This window comes from Pagrus pagrus (genome assembly GCF_965226575.1).
Source record: "Pagrus pagrus genome assembly, chromosome: 7".
In the NCBI taxonomy this organism is placed as follows: domain Eukaryota; kingdom Metazoa; phylum Chordata; class Actinopteri; order Spariformes; family Sparidae; genus Pagrus; species Pagrus pagrus.
The window spans coordinates 5,766,196-5,789,538 of record NC_140191.1 but is presented as its reverse complement, the minus strand read 5'-3'; the positions used below and the strand labels follow the sequence as shown (position 1 = coordinate 5,789,538).

General features: G+C 43.1%; 3 protein-coding genes across 6 annotated transcripts; 2 read left to right on the top strand and 1 right to left on the bottom strand.

Moving 5' to 3' along the window:
* Positions 1-1,726: 1,726 nt before the first annotated feature.
* Positions 1,727-6,290, bottom strand: gpsm3 (G protein signaling modulator 3). Of its 4 annotated transcripts, none has more exons than XM_084358229.1 (6): positions 6,079-6,290; positions 4,399-4,488; positions 3,439-3,980; positions 2,990-3,155; positions 2,496-2,749; positions 1,727-2,392 (listed from the first exon to the last, which is right to left on the bottom strand). In XM_084358229.1, the coding sequence occupies exons 3-6, from the start codon at positions 3,958-3,960 to the stop codon at positions 2,252-2,254; spliced, it is 1,083 nt and encodes a 360-aa protein (XP_084214355.1). In that variant the 5' UTR covers positions 3,961-3,980; positions 4,399-4,488; positions 6,079-6,290; the 3' UTR covers positions 1,727-2,251. The 4 variants fall into 4 exon arrangements, with proteins under 4 accessions (XP_084214355.1, XP_084214352.1, XP_084214354.1 ...); XM_084358226.1 differs by having other exon boundaries at positions 6,089-6,290; XM_084358228.1 differs by having other exon boundaries at positions 6,113-6,290.
* pbx2 (pre-B-cell leukemia homeobox 2) lies at positions 5,302-11,645 on the top strand. Its single transcript, XM_084358224.1, has 8 exons — positions 5,302-5,645; positions 6,297-6,370; positions 7,516-7,760; positions 8,493-8,683; positions 8,785-8,920; positions 9,122-9,263; positions 9,887-9,981; positions 10,841-11,645. Exons 1-8 carry the CDS (start codon positions 5,404-5,406, stop codon positions 10,919-10,921), a joined length of 1,206 nt encoding a protein of 401 aa, XP_084214350.1. The 5' UTR covers positions 5,302-5,403; the 3' UTR covers positions 10,922-11,645.
* A 10,537-nt stretch (positions 11,646-22,182) lies between these two features.
* Positions 22,183-23,119, top strand: her7 (hairy and enhancer of split related-7; the record flags this gene model as incomplete). The annotated part of the gene is made up of 3 exons (XM_084357144.1): positions 22,183-22,246; positions 22,385-22,471; positions 22,595-23,119. Exons 1-3 carry the CDS (start codon positions 22,202-22,204, stop codon positions 23,117-23,119), a joined length of 657 nt encoding a protein of 218 aa, XP_084213270.1. The 5' UTR covers positions 22,183-22,201.
* Positions 23,120-23,343: the final 224 nt, after the last annotated feature.

Genomic DNA, 23,343 nt, shown 5'->3' with positions numbered 1-23,343 from the left:
ATAAATAAATAAATAGATAAATAAGTAAATGAATGAATAAATAAATAAATAAATAAATAAATAAATAGATAAATAAATAAAAGCCCTGACCACGGAGTGATTTAAATGGACCTAAGATAAACATAGACGTAATGTATTCATTAACCACTTGATTGTAACTTGATAAGATTTGATCTATTTAATCTATTTCTGGCAACTATACTGAAGCAATATCTATCATCCAAATATATTTGAAAATCTAAACAATAAATAATTTTTAAAAATGTCATAAAAGAAGACAAATATTTTTGAAGGTTTGTTTCTTATTTATATTGTTTATATTGTTCTTACTGCTTTTTTAAATTATATTTTTTCACTTTAATTGATGCTCTATTTTTGCTATCCCCTTTGCTGCTGTGATAATGCAAATGTCCTCATTGTGGGACTAAGAATCTAAAATCAGTAAATACCCCAACATCGCACCTTCAACCAGACATCTAGAAAATAGAAAATAAAATAAATAAATATAGTACACACTCAAAGTCTAGTCTCTGAAAGAAAGCGAGACAAGAGGAATGACACATTATACTGACCCAGCCCTGTGTAAATGCACGCCTCCATTTTAAAAGTGGAACTTGACTCTTGTTAACTGGCCTGTTTGGTGTTTGTTCCTGTTTTAATCTTTCACAATTTTTGGTGTAAAATGTGGCTTCTCTTTGTTGCATGTTTTTCTTCCCCTCCTGTGGTCCTCTTCTTTTCATCTGAAATGTTTCACTTGGTATTGCTTCATGATTTAGAGCAGAGGGCCAAGAAGAGCAGGTCACGTGACAGAATAAAGGCTGTCTCATCAATAATCTGGAGATATAACATGACCCTTGACCTCACGTCTGACATTTAAACTTTTTGATGAGTTAAGTATTCCCCCCTAAACCAGCAGTGTTGGTCGAAGTGTTGCTATCACATGTGCTCTGTTTGAGGAAGTGGCACAGCAACCTCTTGTCAACTCTCACCTCACTTGTGCAGACTGACCAGGACTTCCTCAGAAAGCTGTTGCTCTGAGCTGACTGAGCTAAACGCACAGCAGGGGAGGTCACAGGTTTCCAGAAGGCCTTATCTGGCTGGTGACACGCTGTGGCCTTTGATTATAAACAGCAATTTTGCAAGTTTCAGGTGTTTTATATATCCATGTGTCTGCAATATTGACCTTCACGTTTGATGTTATGTTAAGTGTCAAGTCTTCTTTGATCAACCCTTAAAACACACACATCAAATGCATAAATCTGCTTTTTGCCGTTGAGTTAATGTGACCTTCAGTAATGTAAATCAAAATTCGGGAACTTTGAGATAACAACCCCCTTCCAGTCCTCTAATTCTGTGAGAAATTAACACCTTTATCTTCGCCTCATTTGTTCCCTAAATGGGACATCACTACCTCATCTCTTTCCATGCGAACGTTCTGATTTATGTGCAACAGGATGCTGTAAAAAGATTAGACACTATCACTAGTGTATGGGAAAGTGAGCCTGCATGGCTGTGATGATTAATGATGAAGATAACAGAACAGGTATTACACCTCCTTGTTCGGGTCACTGCTAAAATGTTTCGAGTTACACGTTCGTGTGTTAGATACGCAAAAATACGCCGAAACAAACGAAAGGAAAGAATACAGATCCTCTGATGAAGAGTTAAATCTCTTCTTCTCCTGACATTTTGGACAAAGGGAATAAATGGGTAAATGCAAAATGGCTCAGATAAATGTTCTGTTTATTTTCTGGTGGAGAATTATCCATATACAGTCAAGTACTGTGCGACCTTGGAGCTATTATCGCTTCACCACTATCCTTGGTGTGTTTAATATATCTACTGTACAAATAAGGAAAAGCATTGGAGAGACCAGTAGACTGCTTCCCTGCACACACAAATCATTCAACCGACTCATCGCAGACACGCAATAAAATCCAAAAATTTGGCGAGATAAGAAAGCACATCTACTGATCCTATTCGTAGGAAAGAAAAAAAAGTAACTAGCAGTAAACTTCACAATCTCATCAGGAACGTCCCTCAAGTCACATTAAAAAGCTCTGTTTGCTCAAATTAGCGTTTTTGCTGCAAACTCAACAGCTTTAACACTGAACACTATCAAGAGGGAAGGCAATTCCCTAAAACGAAGCAATTAAAAAAAAAACTGTTTCAACAGAAAATCAGGCTAAAAATGGCTGCAACACTGGATGGCTCCCACTGAAGCCCCACAGTTTTTTTTTAATTTCCAATCTCAGGTTTGCAGCAAGCACGGTAGCTCAGTCCGCTGCTCGTCCATGCGTCCCCCCTGGACCCTCAGGAGCAGGGAGAAGAAGTCCTCGTCGTCCATGGGGCCGGGAGCCCTGCTGCGCTGGTCCTCCAGCCTGCCCTGGGCCTGTAGGAGAAAGTGGCAAAATGAATGCCTGAAATAATCAAATAAAGTCCCTACACAATATGTTTTCTGCTGTAACTGCACACTGCCTTAATAGCTTGCTTACCTGTGTCGTGAGAATCATATTATACAGATCCTCTTTGGGGACAGGAACTGGTGCTTGAACTGGTGCAGGAGCTGGTGCAGGCTTTTTCACAAAGGAGAGCTGCTTAAAGCTGCCTCTGAAACTTCTGCCTTTTGGTTTTGGCGGTGACGAACCCTCGAGGGGCGCCCGCTGGTCATCCAGCCGGCGAGCTTGAGCGGTGGCCACCAGATCAAAAAACTCCTCCTTCTGCAGTGAAGTCATGGAGGAAAAGTGGACTGTGGAGAAAAGAAGAGAAAGGAGCTTTGATGGTCAGCGGTCAGAGAAAAGATGTGGGGAAACTACGCACGGCACGACTTGTAAAACATTCTTGAGTCACATAGGGGTACGGCTGGTTTCTTGTTGTTTCAGCTTGAACGACATGAGTCAGCATCATTACATGGAAACAAGTGAAACAGCTGCATCGGTTTCATTACGTAAAAATACAGAGCACAGCTTCTCAAAAAAGCGCCTCTCACCTCTGTTGGCAGGCTTGGTGGTGTTGGGCTCAGAGTGGCACCTCCTCCTCCTGACCCCATTCTCCAGCCTGAAGGAGCAGCGCTGGTCATTGAGCCGTCTCCCCTCCTGAAGGGTGAAGAGCAGCTCGTACAGCGCCTCCGGGAACTCAGGAGTTAACCGGTGAGCCTGCGAACACGCGGGTAGGTGGTAGAGAAAGAGCAAGAGAGGGAGGGAGGGAAAGAAAAGGTTTCTCAGTGAGTGGCACAGACTGTTTGTTGGCACAGCAAAGGAATTCACTCGACACCTACGTACTCCCACATGCTCCGTTACAAAATGATACCCACTGTTTTTTCCATCGTGAGACTGTTTTTTCCTGTCGAGTAAATGGTGGCTGGTTGATAATGTCAAGAGTGTTACAAACAGAGAGCTAATCACAGGGGAAGTAAAATAAAAAAAACAGTCCACAAACCTTTTTTGGATCCTCTTCTGCGCTGTTTGTCCCTTCAGGTTGTTGTTCAGAGGAATTCAACCTCTTTATGTCCACTTGAGGGTCATTTTCTGTTGCCTCTGTGTCCCTGGGCTTCTCAGCGTTTTCATTAATCCTCATCTCCTCACGTGTCTGCCCTTCACTCGTACTTTCGCCTCTGTTTTGTCCATCATTCACTTTCTCAGTTTCATCCTCTTGCTTCTCCTCTTCACTCACAACAGCCTCCTCTGTCTGGCTTTCCTCTGCTGTGCTTTGTTGTTTTTCCTGGCTCTGATCTTCAAAACACATTTTAGTTGCTACACAGTCCTCAGTCTTGTTCCCTCCCGTGTGTTCCTCTTCCTTTTTCAGAGCCGACTCTCCGCTGTAGCTTTCAGCGATGACAGCCGAACTGCTCGCACCCCCTCTGTCAACGACACCCTCGGTCACGTCTCCCTCTTCGGTGATGACGAGAGGCTCCAGCAGCCCCCCTTCAGCCATTTCAACCTTGATCTCTGTGCAGTCCATTAATCTCACTGTCGAAACCCCTGACAGGAAGATACACAGAAGCGGGAGTTAGGTCAAAGGTGTCAGGTCAGAAACTTTGAGGACCCCATCGTCGATACTCGAGAGAAAAATCTCTCAGCAAACATGACACGTAATAGCTTGGAAAACACATGGAGACGTCTTTCGAGCGTGTGAAACCAGTTGAGCAGGTTCTAGTCTGCTGGCTACAGATGTTTCAGCTGAAAATCCAACTGTAAGTCATAATCCTGTCATCTGTACAACAACAAAGGTGACTGACAACATGACTGTCTCAGACATCACCTTCTCGTTGCTGCCTGATGATTCATATTGTAAAAAAATTCCCAGAAGCGCCTCTGTAAATCTTTTTCTACGAACATTTTCTCTTGTTTTGCGCCCCAAAGTGAGCCGAACATATAAAATCAGTACTTTGATTCTTACCTTTGAACTTCGTGTCCTCAAATCATCATCTCTTGAAGTCACCACCGATGGAGCAAAGCATTTTTAGCTCGTCACTCGTCTTGCCAATATCTTTGTGAAGACAAAAAAAAAAAACTTGCTTGAAGAGTTTCACATACCGACGTGACAAGCTCTCGCCCTTTCTGTCTGCCTTGCTACCTTCTCTCTCTCGTCTCCTCTCTTCCTGTTCCTCTTACCACAGCCCACCCCTATTTATTTCGCCCACATCTGTCAAGTCCTTCTCTATTATGAAATACTGCCGTTACAAGAGATACCCTGTCCTGCATTTTATAGGTGTGCTCCCAAGCAAAGGTTTTCCATCATTTGAGATAAAAAAAAAAACCTTTATAAGCTGTCAAAGCAGCTGTGAGCAGCTTTAAAAACTGCTGCTCACTTGATTATGACAGGCTTGTAGTGCAACGTGTTGAAACAGGCGCACAGTGCTTCTGACACTGCTGTGGTTTTGGCACACATCCTGTTGACTCGCTTTGCTAAAACGAGAAGTGGAGTTAGACAAGTGAGAAAAGCTGTCTGAGTGAGATTATACTGTTAAACCTGAGACAATTATGAAAAGCTCATTTAATCTCAAAGTCTCTCTGTGGATGCTTGTAACTAGGATTAGGACTGTGGGATGACAAGGAGAGCCAATAATCTGCATTTTACTTTGTTGGATCTCACACACACACACACACACACACACACACACACACACACACACACTTCTGCTTTCTGAAAAATGATGCAGGAGGGGGGGGGTTGCAGCTGTTTTGTCATTGTGGTCATGTTTAATCCAGCAGTGTTACTCCCCCCCCCTGCACAGAAAAGCATCGTCTATCACATGTTGTGTTGTGTTGTGTGTTGTGTTGACATGGCTTGTACCTTTTCCTGCCAATCGCTAGGGGACCCGGTGCCTCGGCTCAGGCTGTGCTGTGAGTCTGTGAGCAGCACAGTCGGGCAGCAGTCGTCGCCACTGTGCGTCGCTGAAAAATGTTGCAGCAGCAGCCTCTGACGGGCAACGGGCCCTCCAACGGCCGGGGACTCGGCATGAGCGGCCACCCCGGGATGCACGCACTCAACTCGGTTCACCAAGCCTCCCAGCATCGGTCCGACGGAGGGGACTCGGGCCTCGAGGGAACAGAGAACGGACATGAAACCCGCAGAGATATCGGTGACATACTGCAGCAGATAATGACCATCACCGACCAAAGTTTGGACGAGGCACAAGCAAAGTAAGTGACAACTTTGATTTCTTTTATTTAATTTAATGTTTTTGACGTTGAAGCTGTGTTTTTGTTCCCCCCCGACTCCGACTCGCTGTGGCAAAGTTTCCTGAACTTCAGTCTATTGTTTAGGTTGTTTAGCCAGCAGCTAACTAATTAGCTAACGTAAACAAAGTTGTTGTTGTTGTTTTTAATTACCCGCTCATTTGCTTTAAATGCAGCAAGTGCTTATTGTTTCTTTGCTGTCATTTACAAACACGCATTTCTTTGAGCAGCGTTGGTCTAAAACGTAGCTAGCGTTAGCCGTTGTTGTTAGCTTGCTAGGCTAACAAGGTGAGGCTACAATAGGTGGCTAACAGGTAGCGCTAATGCAAACATGTACACAGCGGTTTCTCGCGCGTGTTAAGACTTAATTACATCGTAAACAAATAAAAAAACACACCTGGACTTACTTTAGCTCGATTCAGACAGCTTACCATTGACGAGTAGCCTCCGTAGCTCGTTGCTAGTCGGAAGCTAACGGTTGCTAACGTAGCCCCGGTAAAGGTAGTCAAGTCATTTAATTCGTGTTTTTGTTTTGGTTCATCTGCATGTGGTCGCCCTCCCTCCTGTTGTTTACAAGCTGGCTTCAAGTCGTGTTTTTCTTGTGTTTGTGCGCAGGAAACATGCACTCAACTGTCACCGAATGAAACCTGCTTTATTCAGCGTCCTGTGTGAGATCAAGGAAAAAACTGGTAACGTTTATTTTCTAATGTTTTCATGTGTTTTGTTGTCTTGTGTTCGCCTCTTAATGTGAAACACACCTGGCTGATTTTTTTTTTTTTTTGACGTGCACCGGATTCTTGGTTTATTGCAGTGTTATTAGACTGTGTTGACAATGTGTCACCAGAAGCTAATAAAGTAAAAACAAGTGTACACACACACATAAAATTAATTTGATTCAGGTTGTTATTAACTCAGTATGTTTACTTGTAATATGAAAAACAAACGTACTGGATGATTCATATAATTATGAAAGCTAAAATGCTGTTTGGTATAAAAATAGAGGCAGCAGCTGAGCAAACAATGCCCACTGCAATACATGTTGCTGGTTGGTTTGATAAATGTACAGTAAGAGCTGAGCACAGTTCAGCTCCTCGCCGGCAGATCATGTTACAGAAGAATAAGACGGTGATGAGAAATGCTGCCGGATATTTTTATGTTGCGCAGTAAGAGATCATTTCTTTCTTTTGGTTAAAATCACTCCTTTGCATCTAAAAACAGATACCCTCAAAGACACAGTGCAAAGTTTCGCTCTAAGCCAAATTACCGTTCCCTGCACTGAGCCCTGCAAAAGGATGTTTTGACATGGGTTATTAATAAATATCCCAGCAGAGTGACTACAAACTGTAAACATGAGAGTGATGCACAAAGCGAGGTGAAGTTTGTCTAGTCTGTGGATGCACGATAAGGATTTCTTTCAGCTGATACTGATAACCGGTGATTTCCTGCTTCTCATGGCTGTTATGAAAAGATAACTGATCATTTTAGATTTTTCAGTTTAAAAAGATGTTACTTTCCTGTAGTTTATGGGAACCTGAAGGTATTCCTCGGCTATAATATGATTTTTCTGTGTTAAAACTTGATTAATTTATCTCTTCTCACTCAACCCCTGTAGCACATGTATTGCAAATTGATATGTTTTCCCCTGAAACTGCAAAAAACATCCAGACCTGCAACCAAATGTTTGGCTCTCTAGTCAGCAATTGTAATATCTGTCAAAATAGTTGCATTGTGAGTTTTTATTTTTATCTGACCGTATCCTGCAGCCCTACTGAACATACAGTCTTCTGTTTGCATTACACACACAGACAGACAGTGACATTTATTTTATTGACAGGTCTGTCAATGAGGAACGCCCAGGAGGATGAACCTCAGGATCCTCAGCTGGTGCGACTGGACAACATGCTGCTGGCGGAGGGTGTAGCGGGGCCAGAGAAGGGCGGCGGGGCCGCTGCTGCTGTGTCTGCTGCCACCAGCTCGGGAGGGATGTCACCTGACAGCTCGCTCGAGCACTCCGACTACAAAAGCAAGTTGAGCCAGATTCGCAGTATCTACCACACTGAGCTGGAGAAGTATGAGCAGGTACCGTGTCGCAACAGGAGATGAGAGCTGACATTGCCTGTACACGCTTGCCTGCTCGCCAGAAGCGTAATCCATTGACATGTTAGGTCTAGAGTTCAGTCACATAACTTCTCTCTGTCGGGGGAATTCACTTCTTTCCTTATGTTGCTGATCACAACACACCAGGTGTAAGCTCCGTATCTCTGTTTGAGACGTGGCATCTTAAGATTATAAGAGCAACGCATAGTTCAACCTACACTGAAGCCTGTTTGTGTGCTGTTTTTCAAAACACATTTAAATCTGTTGTTGAATGTTTTAATGATACTAATCAGCAACATACGATACGCTTTCCCTGCAACATGAATTATACACTTATATTTGTTTGAGTGGCCTGTTCAACCTGCTGCACATGCAATACTTGAGAGAAACCTACACTAAAGTTATGTAGAGCTAAAATTCTGAATGCTGAATTTGCCAGCGGGACATACCAGGTAATAAGACCTTTAGTAATTATGCTTATACATGAATAAACACGCTTACTGGCAAGAACAAATTATGCTTTCAGTTTCAGAATGTTTTACAGTGACGTGATGAAAACGTCTTCTTGACAAAAACAGTTAAAATGTCACGTTGTAAAATTCAGACTTGGCTTTGCTAAATCATAACAACCCAGTTTGAAATAATACACCTAGCTCCGTTGCTTTGCACATTTCCTTCCTTCACTGTCCGTCGTCTTATGCCTCTCCTCGCCAGGCATGCACTGAATTCACCACCCATGTGATGAACCTGCTCAGGGAGCAGTCGCGTACACGGCCCGTGACTCCGCGGGAGATCGAGCGCATGGTGGGGATCATCCACCGCAAGTTCAGCTCGATCCAGACCCAGCTGAAGCAGAGCACCTGTGAGGCGGTCATGATCCTGAGGTCCCGCTTCCTTGACGCCAGGTAGGCGTGCGTTGTTGTTGTCTGAAAGGAATTTTGTGACAAAATGTAATTACTAAAGTTGTTTATTTTCCAATACTTATTACCTGTTTCTGTTTCATCAGGCGCAAAAGACGCAACTTCAGCAAACAGGCCACAGAGGTCCTGAATGAGTATTTCTACTCCCACCTGTCCAACCCTTACCCAAGTGAAGAAGCCAAAGAGGAACTCGCCAAACAGTGTGGAATCACCATCTCTCAGGTAAACCGCTGACTTTAACGTTCTGACAACATCTAAGAAGGACTGTCAGTGTTTCTAAAGCTGTCTGTAATCGAGTTTTAGTGTCAGTAAACAAATAAAGAAACAGGTTAACTTAAGTTTGAAGACAGCATTCATTCAGGGCTGATCTTTTACTCTCTAAAATGTGTTGATTTCACCGTATTGTTGTGTTTCTTCTGCCAGGTCTCCAACTGGTTTGGCAACAAGAGAATCCGCTACAAGAAAAACATTGGCAAGTTCCAGGAGGAGGCCAACCTTTATGCCATGAAGACGGCCTTGGGGGCGAGACAGGGAGACGATTCTCCGCACACTCCAAACTCTACAGGTACCACAAGACAATGAACGCTACAGTATGCAGCTGCTCGTCTGGAGGCAGTTAATTATACCGTCCGTTCCGCCTTTTCCTGCCTGAATTTGCCTCCGTCCCGGAACTTGTCAATCATACGACTGAGCCGTGCGCCTGAACACAATGAGTAACCCGAGGCTGTGGAAACTAACGTGTGTGGAGTCGCACCTGTAATACCGATTTTGTTGTGTGTTTTTCGAACTGATCTGCAACACAATTCTCTTTTGTAACTTGCCTACTCTGCAGCTGCTAGCCACACTTTTCCTGGCACAGGGTTAGGATTAGTTTGCTACTGACTTGGATTAGCTGGGGAGCTGATGTATGAATCCTAATGTGACAGCTGGGGCAGTAACATGCTGTACACAGGTCTCAAATTCAAGCTCGACATAATGGAGAGTGATTTATATCGTGTTTTTGAATGTTGCAGTTCTTTGTTCCCTTTTACATTCAGACTCTTTCACATTTAAAAGCAATTTAATTCACAGTATAGCATTATATTATAGCATTCATAGTATTTGACCTTAAACTGCTACAACAACCACATTTTGCCAATATTTTTATATATGTGCTAAGTTTTCTCTCCTGTTTTCGTCTTTCTTTAGGGTCTGGGTCCTTCTCTCTGTCCGGGTCAGCGGACCTGTTCCTCGGGGTTCCACCTGTGAACGGCGAGCAGTCTGCTTACCAAATGGGCGTGCAGGTACTTGATGATAACACTTGTTTTACACAAATATGCTCAGATTTAAATGATGAGGCTGGTGTTATTTTTGACGCATCGCAACCAACAATGATTTGATCTCGTAAGACTCATATCCGCTGTGGCATAGAGCTCTGTTGTTGTCCACAAACTGTAGCACTGCATGACATGTTTCTTCATATTGATAAGCACGCACAGGCACAGTAGTTTAGTTGAAGGCGATCATGTGTATGATAAGAACAAATGCACTGTGTTCTCCTGTTTGAGAAATGTTTGCTGAAAACTGTTGGCAATTACCTTTCCTGTGAAAACAGAAAGTAACAGAAACATTATAGGAAATGACTGCTTGCATCTGCAAGAGATACATTGCAAACACAACACAGCACAGTCAAAGACAGGACACAGTAAAACACTGATATAAATATAAAAGGAGCTACATCAAAAAGAGCGACTGGTACTCTGTGTTTAAGAGTGAGTCAGAAAAGGAAAAATACAAAGTGCTGCGTGTTGAGGTAGCAGGAAAGTAAGAAGCTATATATTTGCGAACTATTTTTAAAGAATTATATGTTGAGTGGAAAACTTTGTGGACTCGGAGCCAAAAAAAAGAAAGTTTTGAGAGACCGACTGTCGCATTGTTGGTGTTAGTCTTTTTGTGGATTACCTCAGATTTGACAAAACAAATCCAAACGTATTTTTTACACTTGATCTCGGGAAGTAGCTCCCCAGAATATATTAAATCAGTGATAAAAATCTTGAGGTTGCGTAGAATAGTTGGCGTTATTGTGAAAACTGACACTGTGACGATGCAGACATAAGTCCCGTGCTGCCCTCTGACAGTCATCTTTCTTTCTCCACTTCTCAGGCTAACGGGAACTGGCACGGTCGACACTCTCCCCCGTCCGGCGCCTCGCCCCACAGCGACCACTCGGATAACTCTGACTGATGGCCCCGCCCCACCGGCACAGAACGACAGCGACGGAAAGTTTGACGATGGAAAAAGACAGAAAAGAATGACTTGGCTGCAGTTGTTTTTGTACGTTGTTTGTTTGGTTTGCCTATTTTAAATGTACACTGTTTTTATTTTTATTTTCCTTTTCTTACTGCTCAGCGTTGGTCATCATTATGTTTGTATGATTAGCTGAGTGCACGGATGCTAGAGTGGAGATGTGTGTGGGTGTGTGTGTGGGTGTGTGTGTGTTGTGTGCATGCAGGTGTGGTTTTATTATCAGGGTTGTTGGGTTTGTTTTCCACTACTTTTGACATGTTACTGAGGTGTGTTTGTGGTCGGGAGTGGGAGGGAAGGGGGGGTTACAGCATTATCACGGTTTCTAGCACACTATATCATTATTATTATTAATATTATTGCTGTTTTATTATTAGTGCTACAACTATTTTCATTTTAACAGCTCAGAAGGAGAGAATGCATTTAGCGAATGAGAGGGCAATAGAGAAAAATCCAAAGATTTTGTGTGTTTGTTTCTCTGTTTTGTTTGTTTGTTTTTCTTTTCTACCGGGCTTATGTGTCCCTGTAAGATGAATGAAGCGCGTCTGAGTCCACATTAAGGGTTTGAATGAGTATATCAACAGTGCTGTCTTTTTTCTGTACAGTGAAACACCTGTATTCTCTCTACCTCTTTTACAATAAAGACTCTCTGTATTCACAACCAGATGGTGCTTTGTCCAGATTAATGTGAGCCAACAGGTCACAATGAGAGAACTCGGGGGTTGTGTTAAAGGGTTGGTTCACAGAAATTACAAAAGACCCCCCAACTCCAGACAAACAGTTTTAATTTTGTTTGCCAGGTAGAGACACATTTGCCTTCCTTTCTCTTTGCCTTGCAGTCTACAAAACATCAGGAGCTTCACAGCAAAAGAGCGTTGCAGCACTGAAGTAGATGGGAACTTGTTTTAAATTATACATGTTAAAAAACAAGCCACGTGATCCAAGTCTCTTGAAGCCCGGAGATCTCAAAATGATTTGAAAAGATGTCATTTACAGCGACGATACGCAGTCGAGCTCAGACGCACTTCAGATGAGGTGCGCTACACTTTCAGCTCAGCACCTGCAGCAAAGATTTCAGCTTAAATTATGGTGTTTACGAATCAATTTGGGTTCACACAGGGCTTCTGAAGACCTGGATCAAGTCGGTCAAGTTTGTTTTTTTCAGTCCCCATCTACTTCTGCTCAGCAGTTTAGGAGAATGCTGCCACACCTTTCTGCTCTGAAGTGCCAGAAATGTTTTCTGGACGATAAAACTTCACCCAATTTAGTAGATAATGACTTAATTTCCATTTTTGGGTGAATTATTCCTTTAATCTCTGGTTCTCACAAAAAAGAAATATATATAGAAATATACAAATGTGTCCTTCCAGTTACAATGGCCCACTGACTGGATAATTCACAGGTGACCTTGAAGAGGTGCCTCCAATGAAAACTGTGGACAGCATGTTAATGTCTCCTGTGTTTGTGCAAGGCTGTATCAACTGAGGGAGGAAAGTGGCTGAAAGGTTACTGAATATCATGTAGTTGTATTGATAGGGCAGTGATCAACAATGAACCTCTTCTTTTTTCACTTACCAGATGTCAAAGACTCCCTAAAAACGACTGCAAACCATGCAGGAGCTCAGCAGCAGGCTCCGCAGGTTAAAACAAAGTTGAAATCCTCTCCATAAACCTGATGTCACTGGGTTAGAAAACAGATAATTTGTTCATTTGTACGTTTCTTTGCTGTATGTTATGCACTGGAGCTGGACACATTTGATAATGCCACGTTTTACGCATGAGTGGGCTGCCCCCTTTCCTCTTAATTAGCCAAAAGGTCAGGCTGAGATAGAGTGTTGGTGTCATAACGATGCGCCCCAGCTATAACACAATCAAGGCTGTTAATTAATCTACATCAGCGAACGACCCCTGAGGGACCTCGGGCTCCAGCTCAGGAGCCACAAAAGATGAGACGTGTGCGCCGTCGCTGTCACTCAGCTTTCCCACGGTCGCCAGGCAGCATCAAAGGATTTGCACGAGCAAATGTCCAACAACTGTGGCGCTAAACGGCGCGCCAGCACGAGACAGCTGCCCAAATGGCACGCGTGGTCTATTGTGTAGTGGAGGCGTGAATGCGAAATGTTAATAACCCTCGTTACACCTTCGCCCCGCGGGCCGACTGACAAACGTAAAGGCGCCAAGCGTGAATGGTGAAGTGTCGGCACTCGCCGTAAGTGAGCGCACAGGGAATAGAAGAAGGTGAAGGCTATGATTTATCAATGTGGCACCAGAGGTTTCATCACGGACGAAAGGTGTCGCAGGTTTTGGTTCATTCATACACCTGTAAGACAGATGCAGGCGTGCCAACTCATTTACTCGCACCTCAAATGATGCACACAAATGGTTTACGCGCACTTGCTGACTTCACTGCATCCAAGTCTCTTCATTTTCCAGTCCTATAACAAATCAGCCTTCAGATTTCACCAGGAATCTGATAATCTTATTTGAATATAATGGGGTGTGAAAGACAATAAGTGTGCTACAACATCATCATTCACTCAGAATTTAGTGTCGCATGAAATATCAGAGGAAAGTTAAAAATACTGTGATTATAAATGCTTTCAGTTTGTTCTAATTTGCTGTTTATGTTGAGATTTGTGACCTGACTTTGACTTGACTTTCTCCCACCTTTGTTTGTTGTTTAATAATACAAAAATCAAAACTTAAGTTCTCCAATAAATCATCAAAATGGCCGGCAATTTAGGAAACAATGAGGTGAGGTTAGGTTTCATCCCAAAGAGAGCAAATCTTAACTTTAAATTTAGATATTTTAAGATGAAATTTCTCATTTTGGATTCCCCTCTACTTTTACGCATGGGTCTTTACGCACGGGACTGTAACGTTTCACACGAGCGTCTTTTCTTGTTGCCTAGGCACGAGCTGATTAGGCTGCATGATGGTGACATCGAGGTTTCAGAGCAATATAATGTGAGATAAGTCGAAATTAAAGTGTATACACTGAGTACAAAACGATGGGGCTGTGTGGAGGGGGTGGGTGGTTTCTGGAGGAGGTGGGGGGTAGGATTGTAAAATTTGACCGGGTGGTGGGAGGAGTCTGTGGGGCTGGTGGTCAGGAGGTAAAAGCTGTAGCCTGAGACCAGAATGTCATTACCTGATCTGCTGCAGACTGTGAAGGAAAGTCTCTTCTGTGAACTCTGGAATAGGAAAAACACACTTTGGACCACTGGCTACAATGCAACTTTTACAGGAAACTGAGGATGGAACAGACGAAAGAAAGGTGAATATACTTTGTACCAGTGTTTATTATTATTTAGATTACAGACAAAAACTCGGTTAAATGATTGAAATTATAGTCTTGATTTAGAGAAAAGTCTCAGAAAACATTGATCAGCAAGTTGGGAAGAAATCAAGTGAAGTGATTTTTGGTCATCCCTTAAACTTTTGTTTTTTTCTTCTCTTTTAGTTCATAAAATCTCAGGTGGAGAAACGTCGGAGGGAGAGGATGAACCGCAGTCTGGAGCGTCTGCGGACCATGTTGCTTCAGGAGCCACAACAACTGGTAAAAAAAAAAGACAAAAAACCTTTGAGTGTCCTTCATGTGTGCAATCTACAATATGATTTTTGGAAAAAATGACAATTTGGTTTCCATCTTATTGTTGCTTTGCAAAGAAATCCACAGATTTGAACATTTGCATGCGTGGAGAAAGAAATATAATGTATTATTCCTCTTAATGAAGCCAGTGGACGCCTCATGTAACTCATATTGATGTTTTCCTCCAGGGTGGGACTCAACGCAGGGTGGAGAAAGCTGAGATACTCGAGCACGCAGTCCTCTACCTCCAGAAAATTGCCAAGGGAGACAAAGCAGAAGCTGGAGGTGGTGATGGCGGCGGAGGCCAGAAACACTCCTTCCAAGACGGCATCTCCACCTGCCTGCAGAGGGCCGCTCACTTCCTGGGGCCCGAGGGGAAAGGCCTGTGGCTCGGTGCACCACTGGACGCGTCTTTTGCTGCTCGCTTTTCCCGCTCAGACTCTGACTCCGCAGGCGTCCAAAGGAGACCTGACGATGCTCTGTCCTCCTCCAGCTCCCTGCCGCACACAAAATCCATTCTTCAGATGCTGAGGCAGAAATCCAAACACAGAAGGGAGTCCAGCGTGAGGAGTTTGGTTCATCCGTATGAACTTCCAGCTCAGCAGGAGTTTCGGAGAACTCCCCAACAGGCTCAGAGACAAAGTCAGCGAGCGAGCAAGCAGAGCCCGTCTCAGATCTGCCCGGTCAGCCAGAGTTTGTGGAGGCCCTGGCACTGATCACCAGCAGTCACCTGTGAAATCTGAACTTTTAATGACTTAAAATGATTCATATAAACAACTGTAGTGTTCGTGAGAGAACATTTGCGTTGTAACCCTGCAAACAACGACCTCTGGTCCTCTGATAACTCATCGCAGTGTTTGCTGTTCAACCTCAAAGCCTGTAAATAATGTAAATATCATCTGTACATGTGCTGTATGTGTGATAGGGTTGACTCACTACTCTTGTTTTGAATGAGCGCAGTCAGTGGGTCAGCCACTCATTCCGCCGACAGGCACAGAGACTCTCCCCCCGACGCGAGCTGGATCATGTGGCCGGGGCCGAGCTGTCCGGCTGGGTCTGCTGCTGTGCTGGAGAGCGAGTTTAGAGGTGAGTATCATGGAGCTGAAGAGTTCCTGCTAAAAACCCTCCGCAACATCTGCTGACATGATTCAGGAGTGTGGTTCTGAAGTTGGTAATGACTGAGTGTCCATCCGTCACATTTCCAGGTGTGGGACCTCAGGGTTGGAGGCTGGGAGAGCCCCGTGCGGCCCCTCACACTCACCTGTGTGCCACGATGTCTGCTGGCATTAGGACATCCTGTGTTCTCTTCTTATTTTATAAATCTTGTCTATTTTGCACACTAATTTATTCTGACTGTCTCCCTGTGGCGAGCAGCCGTCCTTTTTTATACAAAAATAAAAAACAATTTTTACAATGAAAACGCGCCGTGTCAGTGATTTCTATTTATTTGTTTCGATACAAACAAGCCTTTTGTTTGCGCTGACAGCTCTTTTAGGTTTTGAGGCGGAGGTGTGAAGCATGGCTTCCTGCAGAGCGACATCCTCCAGGTGTGAAGTCTGGCCGTGAGGTGACAGAGAGCAGCAGCAGCTCTCACTTCAAAGACATCAAAGATGACTGCTCACACTCTGTTCGCTCAGTTTGGATCGCTTTTTGGATACATGAAAAAAAGATAATATAGCTGTGAGATGTTTTTGCAAAGGATGTACAATAAAAAGTGCAGACAGAACACATTAACGCAGCAAATCGTATTAAAAAAATCTTGATTTAGTTGCAGCGAACAGACACATCTGCTTATGCGTCTGTTCTGCTCTTAAAGACGTCTGGTCAAACTTAATGTGTTCCTCAAAATACAATTATAATTCCGCCATACAACATATTGGCTGTGTAACCGCAGAGTCCCTGACAAACTTGGGCACAGGATGCTGCAGCACAACAGTCCCAACATGGAGAACTTTATCCAGCAGTCTAAAACTACACTCCACAAAATATCTTGGCTGTCACACTGTTAACCTGACAGAATGATTTTAAAACACTAAGCTCATGTCCACGTTTGTTTTCATTGTAGTTAGTGTTCATCCTCTCACCCTCACCCCCCCTCAGCTGCTCACAGGACCTGCGTTTTGTGCGCGTGTCCGGTGTCACCTCACAGGAAGCAAAAACGTGTCCTAACACCTCCTGCAGCCCTTTGAAGCCCGGTCACACTCAGAGGACATTTGTCCTCCACATGTCATCGTGGCTGTCTGATTATTTTACTTGTTAGTAGGCCTATGCATTTTTCTTTTTTTGTGAAAAAGTTTAATTGTTTGAAACAGACATTTTGTTGAGCCAGTAAGGGACCAGGTGAATGTCCAGTTATCAACACACAGAAGACAACAAAATGCCAAGAGTCGGCTGCAAGAGTCATTTACCACTGCTGTATATGAGATGATATTCTGGCCTGTCAGCAGGAGCTGCAGTTCAATCAACTACAGTAATTATGAAAAATCAGACACAGACACCTTAATTTTTGGAAGTAATTGTCTTCTTTATAATAACTATATTTAAAAAATGGTAAATTATAGTTAATTAAACGTCAGTTAATAGTATTTTGACTGGTAATAAACAATGACATGTTTAATAAATGCATTTATTAAACAATAGTAAAGGTCTGTAAACATCAACTCCAAATTTACAATGGCCAAACATTGTTCATAGATAAACTACATATTATCTATTAAACATTTAAAAACTATTATAAACATCAGTTGCAACTTTACAATAAACATCTGCTTAATAATTAGTTTATAAAGCTTTTCATTGTTTGTTAACAGTGAAATAACAATCGACTAAAGTTTAACCAACCACACATTTGACCATTTACTGTGGTTACCAGTCATCTCACATTAGAAACGGACCTGACGTGAGGCAGCATGAGAGACACAGTTCTGGCTCTTTCTCATGGGAAAAAGGAGACTGAAGCCATTTGCACCTTTATTACCTGTTAGAATTAGAGCATCATTAAAAGAAGTGTGTGTGTCTGTGTGTGTGGAGGACTCTGGGCCTTCAGGTTCCCACAAACACACGCGGGTCCTTCAAATGCAAATTACGCACCACGCTTACCCAGTAATTTGGATTATTTTTACGCGTTGAGCTCATTGGGATTGTGAGTTTGCTTCAGTTTTAATGAGGAGCACTGACTTTGAAACTTAAATTGTGACTTTGCGTGAATATATCAGAAAATGTCTTTTATGGTCTTCTATTAACTTTCTTATCTAAGCTTTCTCAGGGATATTGAAGTTATTTTATCATGTCTTTCGAAATGAAGGCATAGACGCGTGCCAAAGGCTGAGGGGCTCTCCAACAATATATAATCAAGATGTTTATAACTCAGCTGAATGAATGTTTTCTATGTATCTGATGAAGAACTGACGAACAAGAGCTCCTCTGTATTAATGAATTAAAATACATATAATAAAGGAAAATACTTGAAGTCTGTTACAGCTTGAGTTGTGTAATGATTTCAGTCAGTTGTTAAGCGTTTTCTGACTGTCGAGAGCTTGAATCAGGTGTGAAGTGGTCGTGTGCTCCTGGAGCTGCAGCACGTGTCCGTCTCAAACTGTTCGGTTAATATCAGAGTCATATAACAAAGAGACGAGGTTCGTTCCCGCAGTCAATGTGTAGAATAAATGTAAGATAGTAATCATTAACTGAAAATTATAGTTAATCTCTGAATTCAGCAGGATGAGATCATAAGAGCAGAGCGCCTAAACGTGTTCGTTTCTCTCTAATATCTTACTAATAAAGCTCTGAGCGAAACATACTGACAGAGGCAGCGGTGGAAAAACACACAGGGCTGTAAGAGGTTTATAAAACCATTCAGCTTGTGACCTTTAAAACTGGATGGGGCTCTTGTTGTTGTCAGCATTTCCATAATTGAGTGGGTTCCCCTCTATCAAACAGTTTAATTCATGTTACCCAAATAGGCTCTGAAATGAGGCAAATGGTCAGGTGTTCTCCTAACCAGATTATAGTGTATCGTATAAATAAGTGGCCTTTCGTCAATGCACATTTGGCGTCTGGCACAACAACATGCAGCCAGACAAATGATGAGTAAGTGAGACAGTGGGAGAATGTCCCCCAGCTCGTTCTCATCCTGGGAGCGTGGAGCAGGAGGCTCCATCTCCAATTTATTACGTGTTAAAACCGATACTTCATTTATAAAGTGTGCTTGGAGGAGAGGTGGCTCTCAGGTTCCCACAGACACACGTGGAACTCAAACTAATTGTTACAGAGTTAGACAAGAGCATTGATACTAAATCTGTTAATTGGACGAGCCGCGCGTAAAAGTGTAGACTTTACGCGTAAAGCTGGAGCCTGTACGCGCACCCTTGAGAACGACAGTGTCCTTTGAGTAAGTGTAATGTGCTACTTGAACATCGGCGGTAAAAGACAGTTCTTGGTAGACCAGTTGATTCAGTTTTGTTTACTGAGTGTGCGAGACTGTCAGCAGAGACAAACCATTAGTAATTTTGGGTAGCTCCTTCAGCGCTCTCTCATGGGAAAATTGCGCAGGGAGCTCCATTCACACTTTATTACCTGTTAGAATCGATACAGCATCACAAAGAGGGTTCGGGGGAGAAGTCTGGGGGAGAGGTGGCTCTCGGGTTCCCACGCGTTGCTTCTACGAATGTCGTCATGAAACGTGCCGCCATTTGATCTCTTGATTTTACAGGTATTTGTCATTTTACGCGCGACACATAGCTGCCATTTTCAGCGGACTTTGCCGATTATTTGTAGATTTGAAAACCCATTTTGCATAAAATAACATATATTCAACTTTAAATTGTTGTGTTTTACGGTTTTGTTTTGTTTAACACCCAAGAGACAACAATTTACAGATCTGCGCATAAAATTGTGGATTTTTACGCACGCGTAAAAGTTTCCTATTTATGCAGATTTTACAGAATTTATGAGAATCTTACACAACAGTGAGTCGCCGAGTGAACGCTCACTCAAAATGTTTTCGATCCCATCTGATTTCTCGGCTCCAGACTCCTTTTTTTCGGGCAGTCTCTGCCCCAGGACATGTCTCGTGCACCGTCCATAATAATGAGGTGAGAAGTCACCCACAGTCATTTGTCTGAGCTTCACGCTGTTTCGGCGGATGTTTGTTCTTTTCTCTTACATGTGTAAATTAAGCGTCACACGAGCCGGTAACACCTTTTGAAAGGCGCGTGCCGCTTACCCGCAGCTCGGCAGCTGCACGTGCCATGTTGGTGAAGGGTCTTCAGGCACGTCGTTCTCTCTGCATTGATCGTTTTGTCACAATGTGTGAAAAACAAGAAACATCTAAAGAAGGAAATGAACAAATAATACATAAAACAGTAAAACATTTTCTGTGATACTTTTTAAATTTGACTTAAACAGGATTTTGAAGGACTTTTACTTTGATAGAGTAAGTTTTTACAATGATGTATAGATACTTTAACTTAAAAGTTCTCAGTTCTTCCTACACTGCAAAGCGGACAGGTTACATAAGAAATGTTCACGAAGACAAAGTGTTTTAAAGTCGTTAGAACACTGAGGCAAATGGTCACGTGTTCTCCAAGCCGAGTGCCAATAAATACATATAAATAAGTGGCGTTACGTCAATGCACATTTGGCGTCTGACACAACAACATGCAGTCAGACAAATGTTTAGTGAGTGAGACAGTGGGAGAATGTCCCCGAGCTCTTTCTCATCCTGGGAACGTGGAGCAGGAGGCTCCATCCTCAATTTATTACCTGTTAAAACCGATACTTCATTATAAAGTGTGCTTGGAGGAGAGGTCGCTCTCAGGTTCCCACAGACACACTTGGAACTCAAACTGAGAGTTACAAAGTGTGACGAGAGTCAAACAACGTTTTGTTTCAGTGCTGTAATTAAACAAGATCATTGGAAAAGCCGCGCGTAAAAGGAAAATCTTCAAGCGTAAAGAACAACAGTATGTTTTAACAAAATGTAATGTGCTACTATTTTGTAGATTGTCCGATAACAGATGACACAACGACTTGGCTCAGTTATGTTTAGTGTGGGAGACCTAGCAAACCATTAGTAATTTTGGTAAATGTGGGGGATGCTCACTCCATTTTCTCTCATGGGAAAAGTGCGCAGGCGAACTCAATTCGCATTTTATTACCTGTTAAAACCGATACTTCAAGTATAAAGTGTGCTTGGAGGAAAGGTGGCTCTCAGGTTCCCACACACACACACACGTGGAACTTTAGATATTTATTACAGTTTGTGCCGTGAGTCACAAAAATGTTTTGCTGTTTCAGTTTGGACTTTACGCGCACTGCGTCCATCCCTTGAGAACTACAGTGTCATTTGAGAAAATGATACTGATCACTGTCAACACCAACAAACCTACAGTAATATTGGTAATTGTGAGAGTAGCTCCTTCAGCACTCTCTCATGGGAAAAGTGCGCAGGGAGCTACGTTCAGACTTTATTACCTGTTAGAATCGATACATCATTACAAAGAGGGTTTGGGGGGAGAAGTGTCTTTCGGGTTCCCACGCGTTGCTTCTCGGGATGTCATCTTGAAATGTGCCGCCATTTGATCTCATGATTTCACAGGTATTTGTCATTTTACGCGCGACATATAGATGCTTCTTTCAGCGGACTTCGCAGATTGTTTGTCGGTCAAGAAACATCATTTTGATCAATTAAGATAAATTCAGCTTTATTCTGAAGTATTTGACTCTTTAGTTTCTTTCTACAGCCAAGAGACAACACTAACAGAGAGTTGCGCATTAAAAGTAGATTTTACGCACGCCGTAAAAGTTTGTTTTTGTAGATTTTATAGAATCTGTGGAAAGCATAACTCATCAGTGAGTCACTGAGTGAACGCTCGCTCAATGTTTTCGATCCCATCTGATCTCTCGGCTCCAGACTCCTGTTTTTTTTTTCTGGCAGTTTCTGCCTGAGGACATGTCTCGTGTCGACATCCATAGTAATGAAGTGAGAAGACACCCACAGTCGTTTGTCTGAGCTTCAAGCTGTTGCGGCGGATGTTTCTTGCTTTCTCTTACACATGCAAATAAGCGTCACACGAGCCGGTGACACTTTCACAGGCGCGTGCCGCTAACACTCGGCTGGGCGGCTGCACGTGGCCGCAGATAAGTTAAGTTTTTTTTTGGTTGGGTACTTCAGTCTGCATCAATCTCCTTGTCCAAATGTTTTGAAGACAGGTCGTTTAAAAAAGCTTATGTAGAAAATAATAAAACGTTTCTTACGTCATATTAATGTTAACAACAACAATCTGCCCCTTTGCACTGACGTGGCCAACTCTAAACTGTTAAACTGGACGGTTCTCAAACAAAGAGTCACAACAAAGTAGACAGTCACATGTAATTCAAATGTAATAATAATGTCTGATTCTCATGCAATTGAATATTTTAAAAACATTAACGATTTCGTAAAAGGGAGTTTTGCAACTCAAGCATGGAATCAAAGCTGGAGTAAAATCAAGTGGTGGTCAGTGGTGGGTGGAGCCTGAAGTTACGCCCACCTACAGCTTAAAAGCCCTCACTGAAGGCTGAGGGGCCACATTCAGCTTTGACTGAAGGACCGGCAGCCACCGCTGGATTGTTCTTGGAATACAATCATGAAATTTCTTCAGGATTCAGAGGACGCAAAGGCCAAAAGAAAGGTACTTGGATCATTCATGCTTTCATGGAATATTACAGAGTATTATGTAGCACTGTTACATCTGTATGGTCTCTCCTGAGATGCACATTACTCACTAAGGAACATTTATTAATTTTGTTTTCTCGTTTCTGTCTCGTAGAGTCTCAAACCTCAGGTGGAGAGACGTCGAAGAGAGAGAATGAACCGCAGCCTGGACAGCCTCAAGACTCTTTTGCTGCAGCAACAGGTAAAGACCACATTACACAGGTGGTCTGCTCACCCTCCACGATTAAAGATTTTTTTTAATAGGGACTGACGGCCTGAGAATGTTTATTAACTCTACTTGTCTTTTCCTCTGTTTCTGTCCTAGGAAGCGACTCAGCGCAGAGTGGAGAAAGCTGAGATCCTCGAGCACACAGTCCTCTTCCTCCAGAACACCGCTGCAGGAGACAAGGTGAGAGCTGATGCTGGCGGTGGAGGCCAGAAACACTCCTTCCAAGACGGTTTCTCCACCTGCCTGCAGAGAGCCGCTCACTTCCTGGGACCTGAGGGGAAAGGCCTGTGGCTCGGAGCGGCACTGGACGCGTCTTTTGCTGCTCGCTTTTCTCGCTCAGACTCTGAATCTGCAGGCGTCCAAATGAGAACCGACGAAGCTCGGTCCTCCTCCAGCTCCCTGCTTCTCAAGAAGTTCTCCAGGTCCATTCTTCAAGTGCTGATACACAGATCTGGTCGAAGACTTTGCACGCCTGTGGCCAGTAGTGTTCAGACCCACGGAGACTCGACTCGTTATCCCACAACTCCCCAGCAGCCCCACAGAGAGGCGAGTCGAGCGAGTAAACAGAGTCCGCCACAGAGTCAACCGCTCAGCCAGTCACTGTGGAGGCCCTGGCCCTGATCACCGCGCAGTGACTCAAAAACTGAACTTTTATTGATTCTAACACGCTGACTGATATTAAAACAACACTGTGTGTTGTTCATTTGATTTTCTACATGGACATTTTCAGTGCAATGTATTAAACACGGGCCTCCTGTTTTCTGTAAAGTCTGATAAATGTGTAGAGACTGTAAATTTATTATGATCACACGATCGAGTGCTGCTACAGCCTTTACAGGCCAACC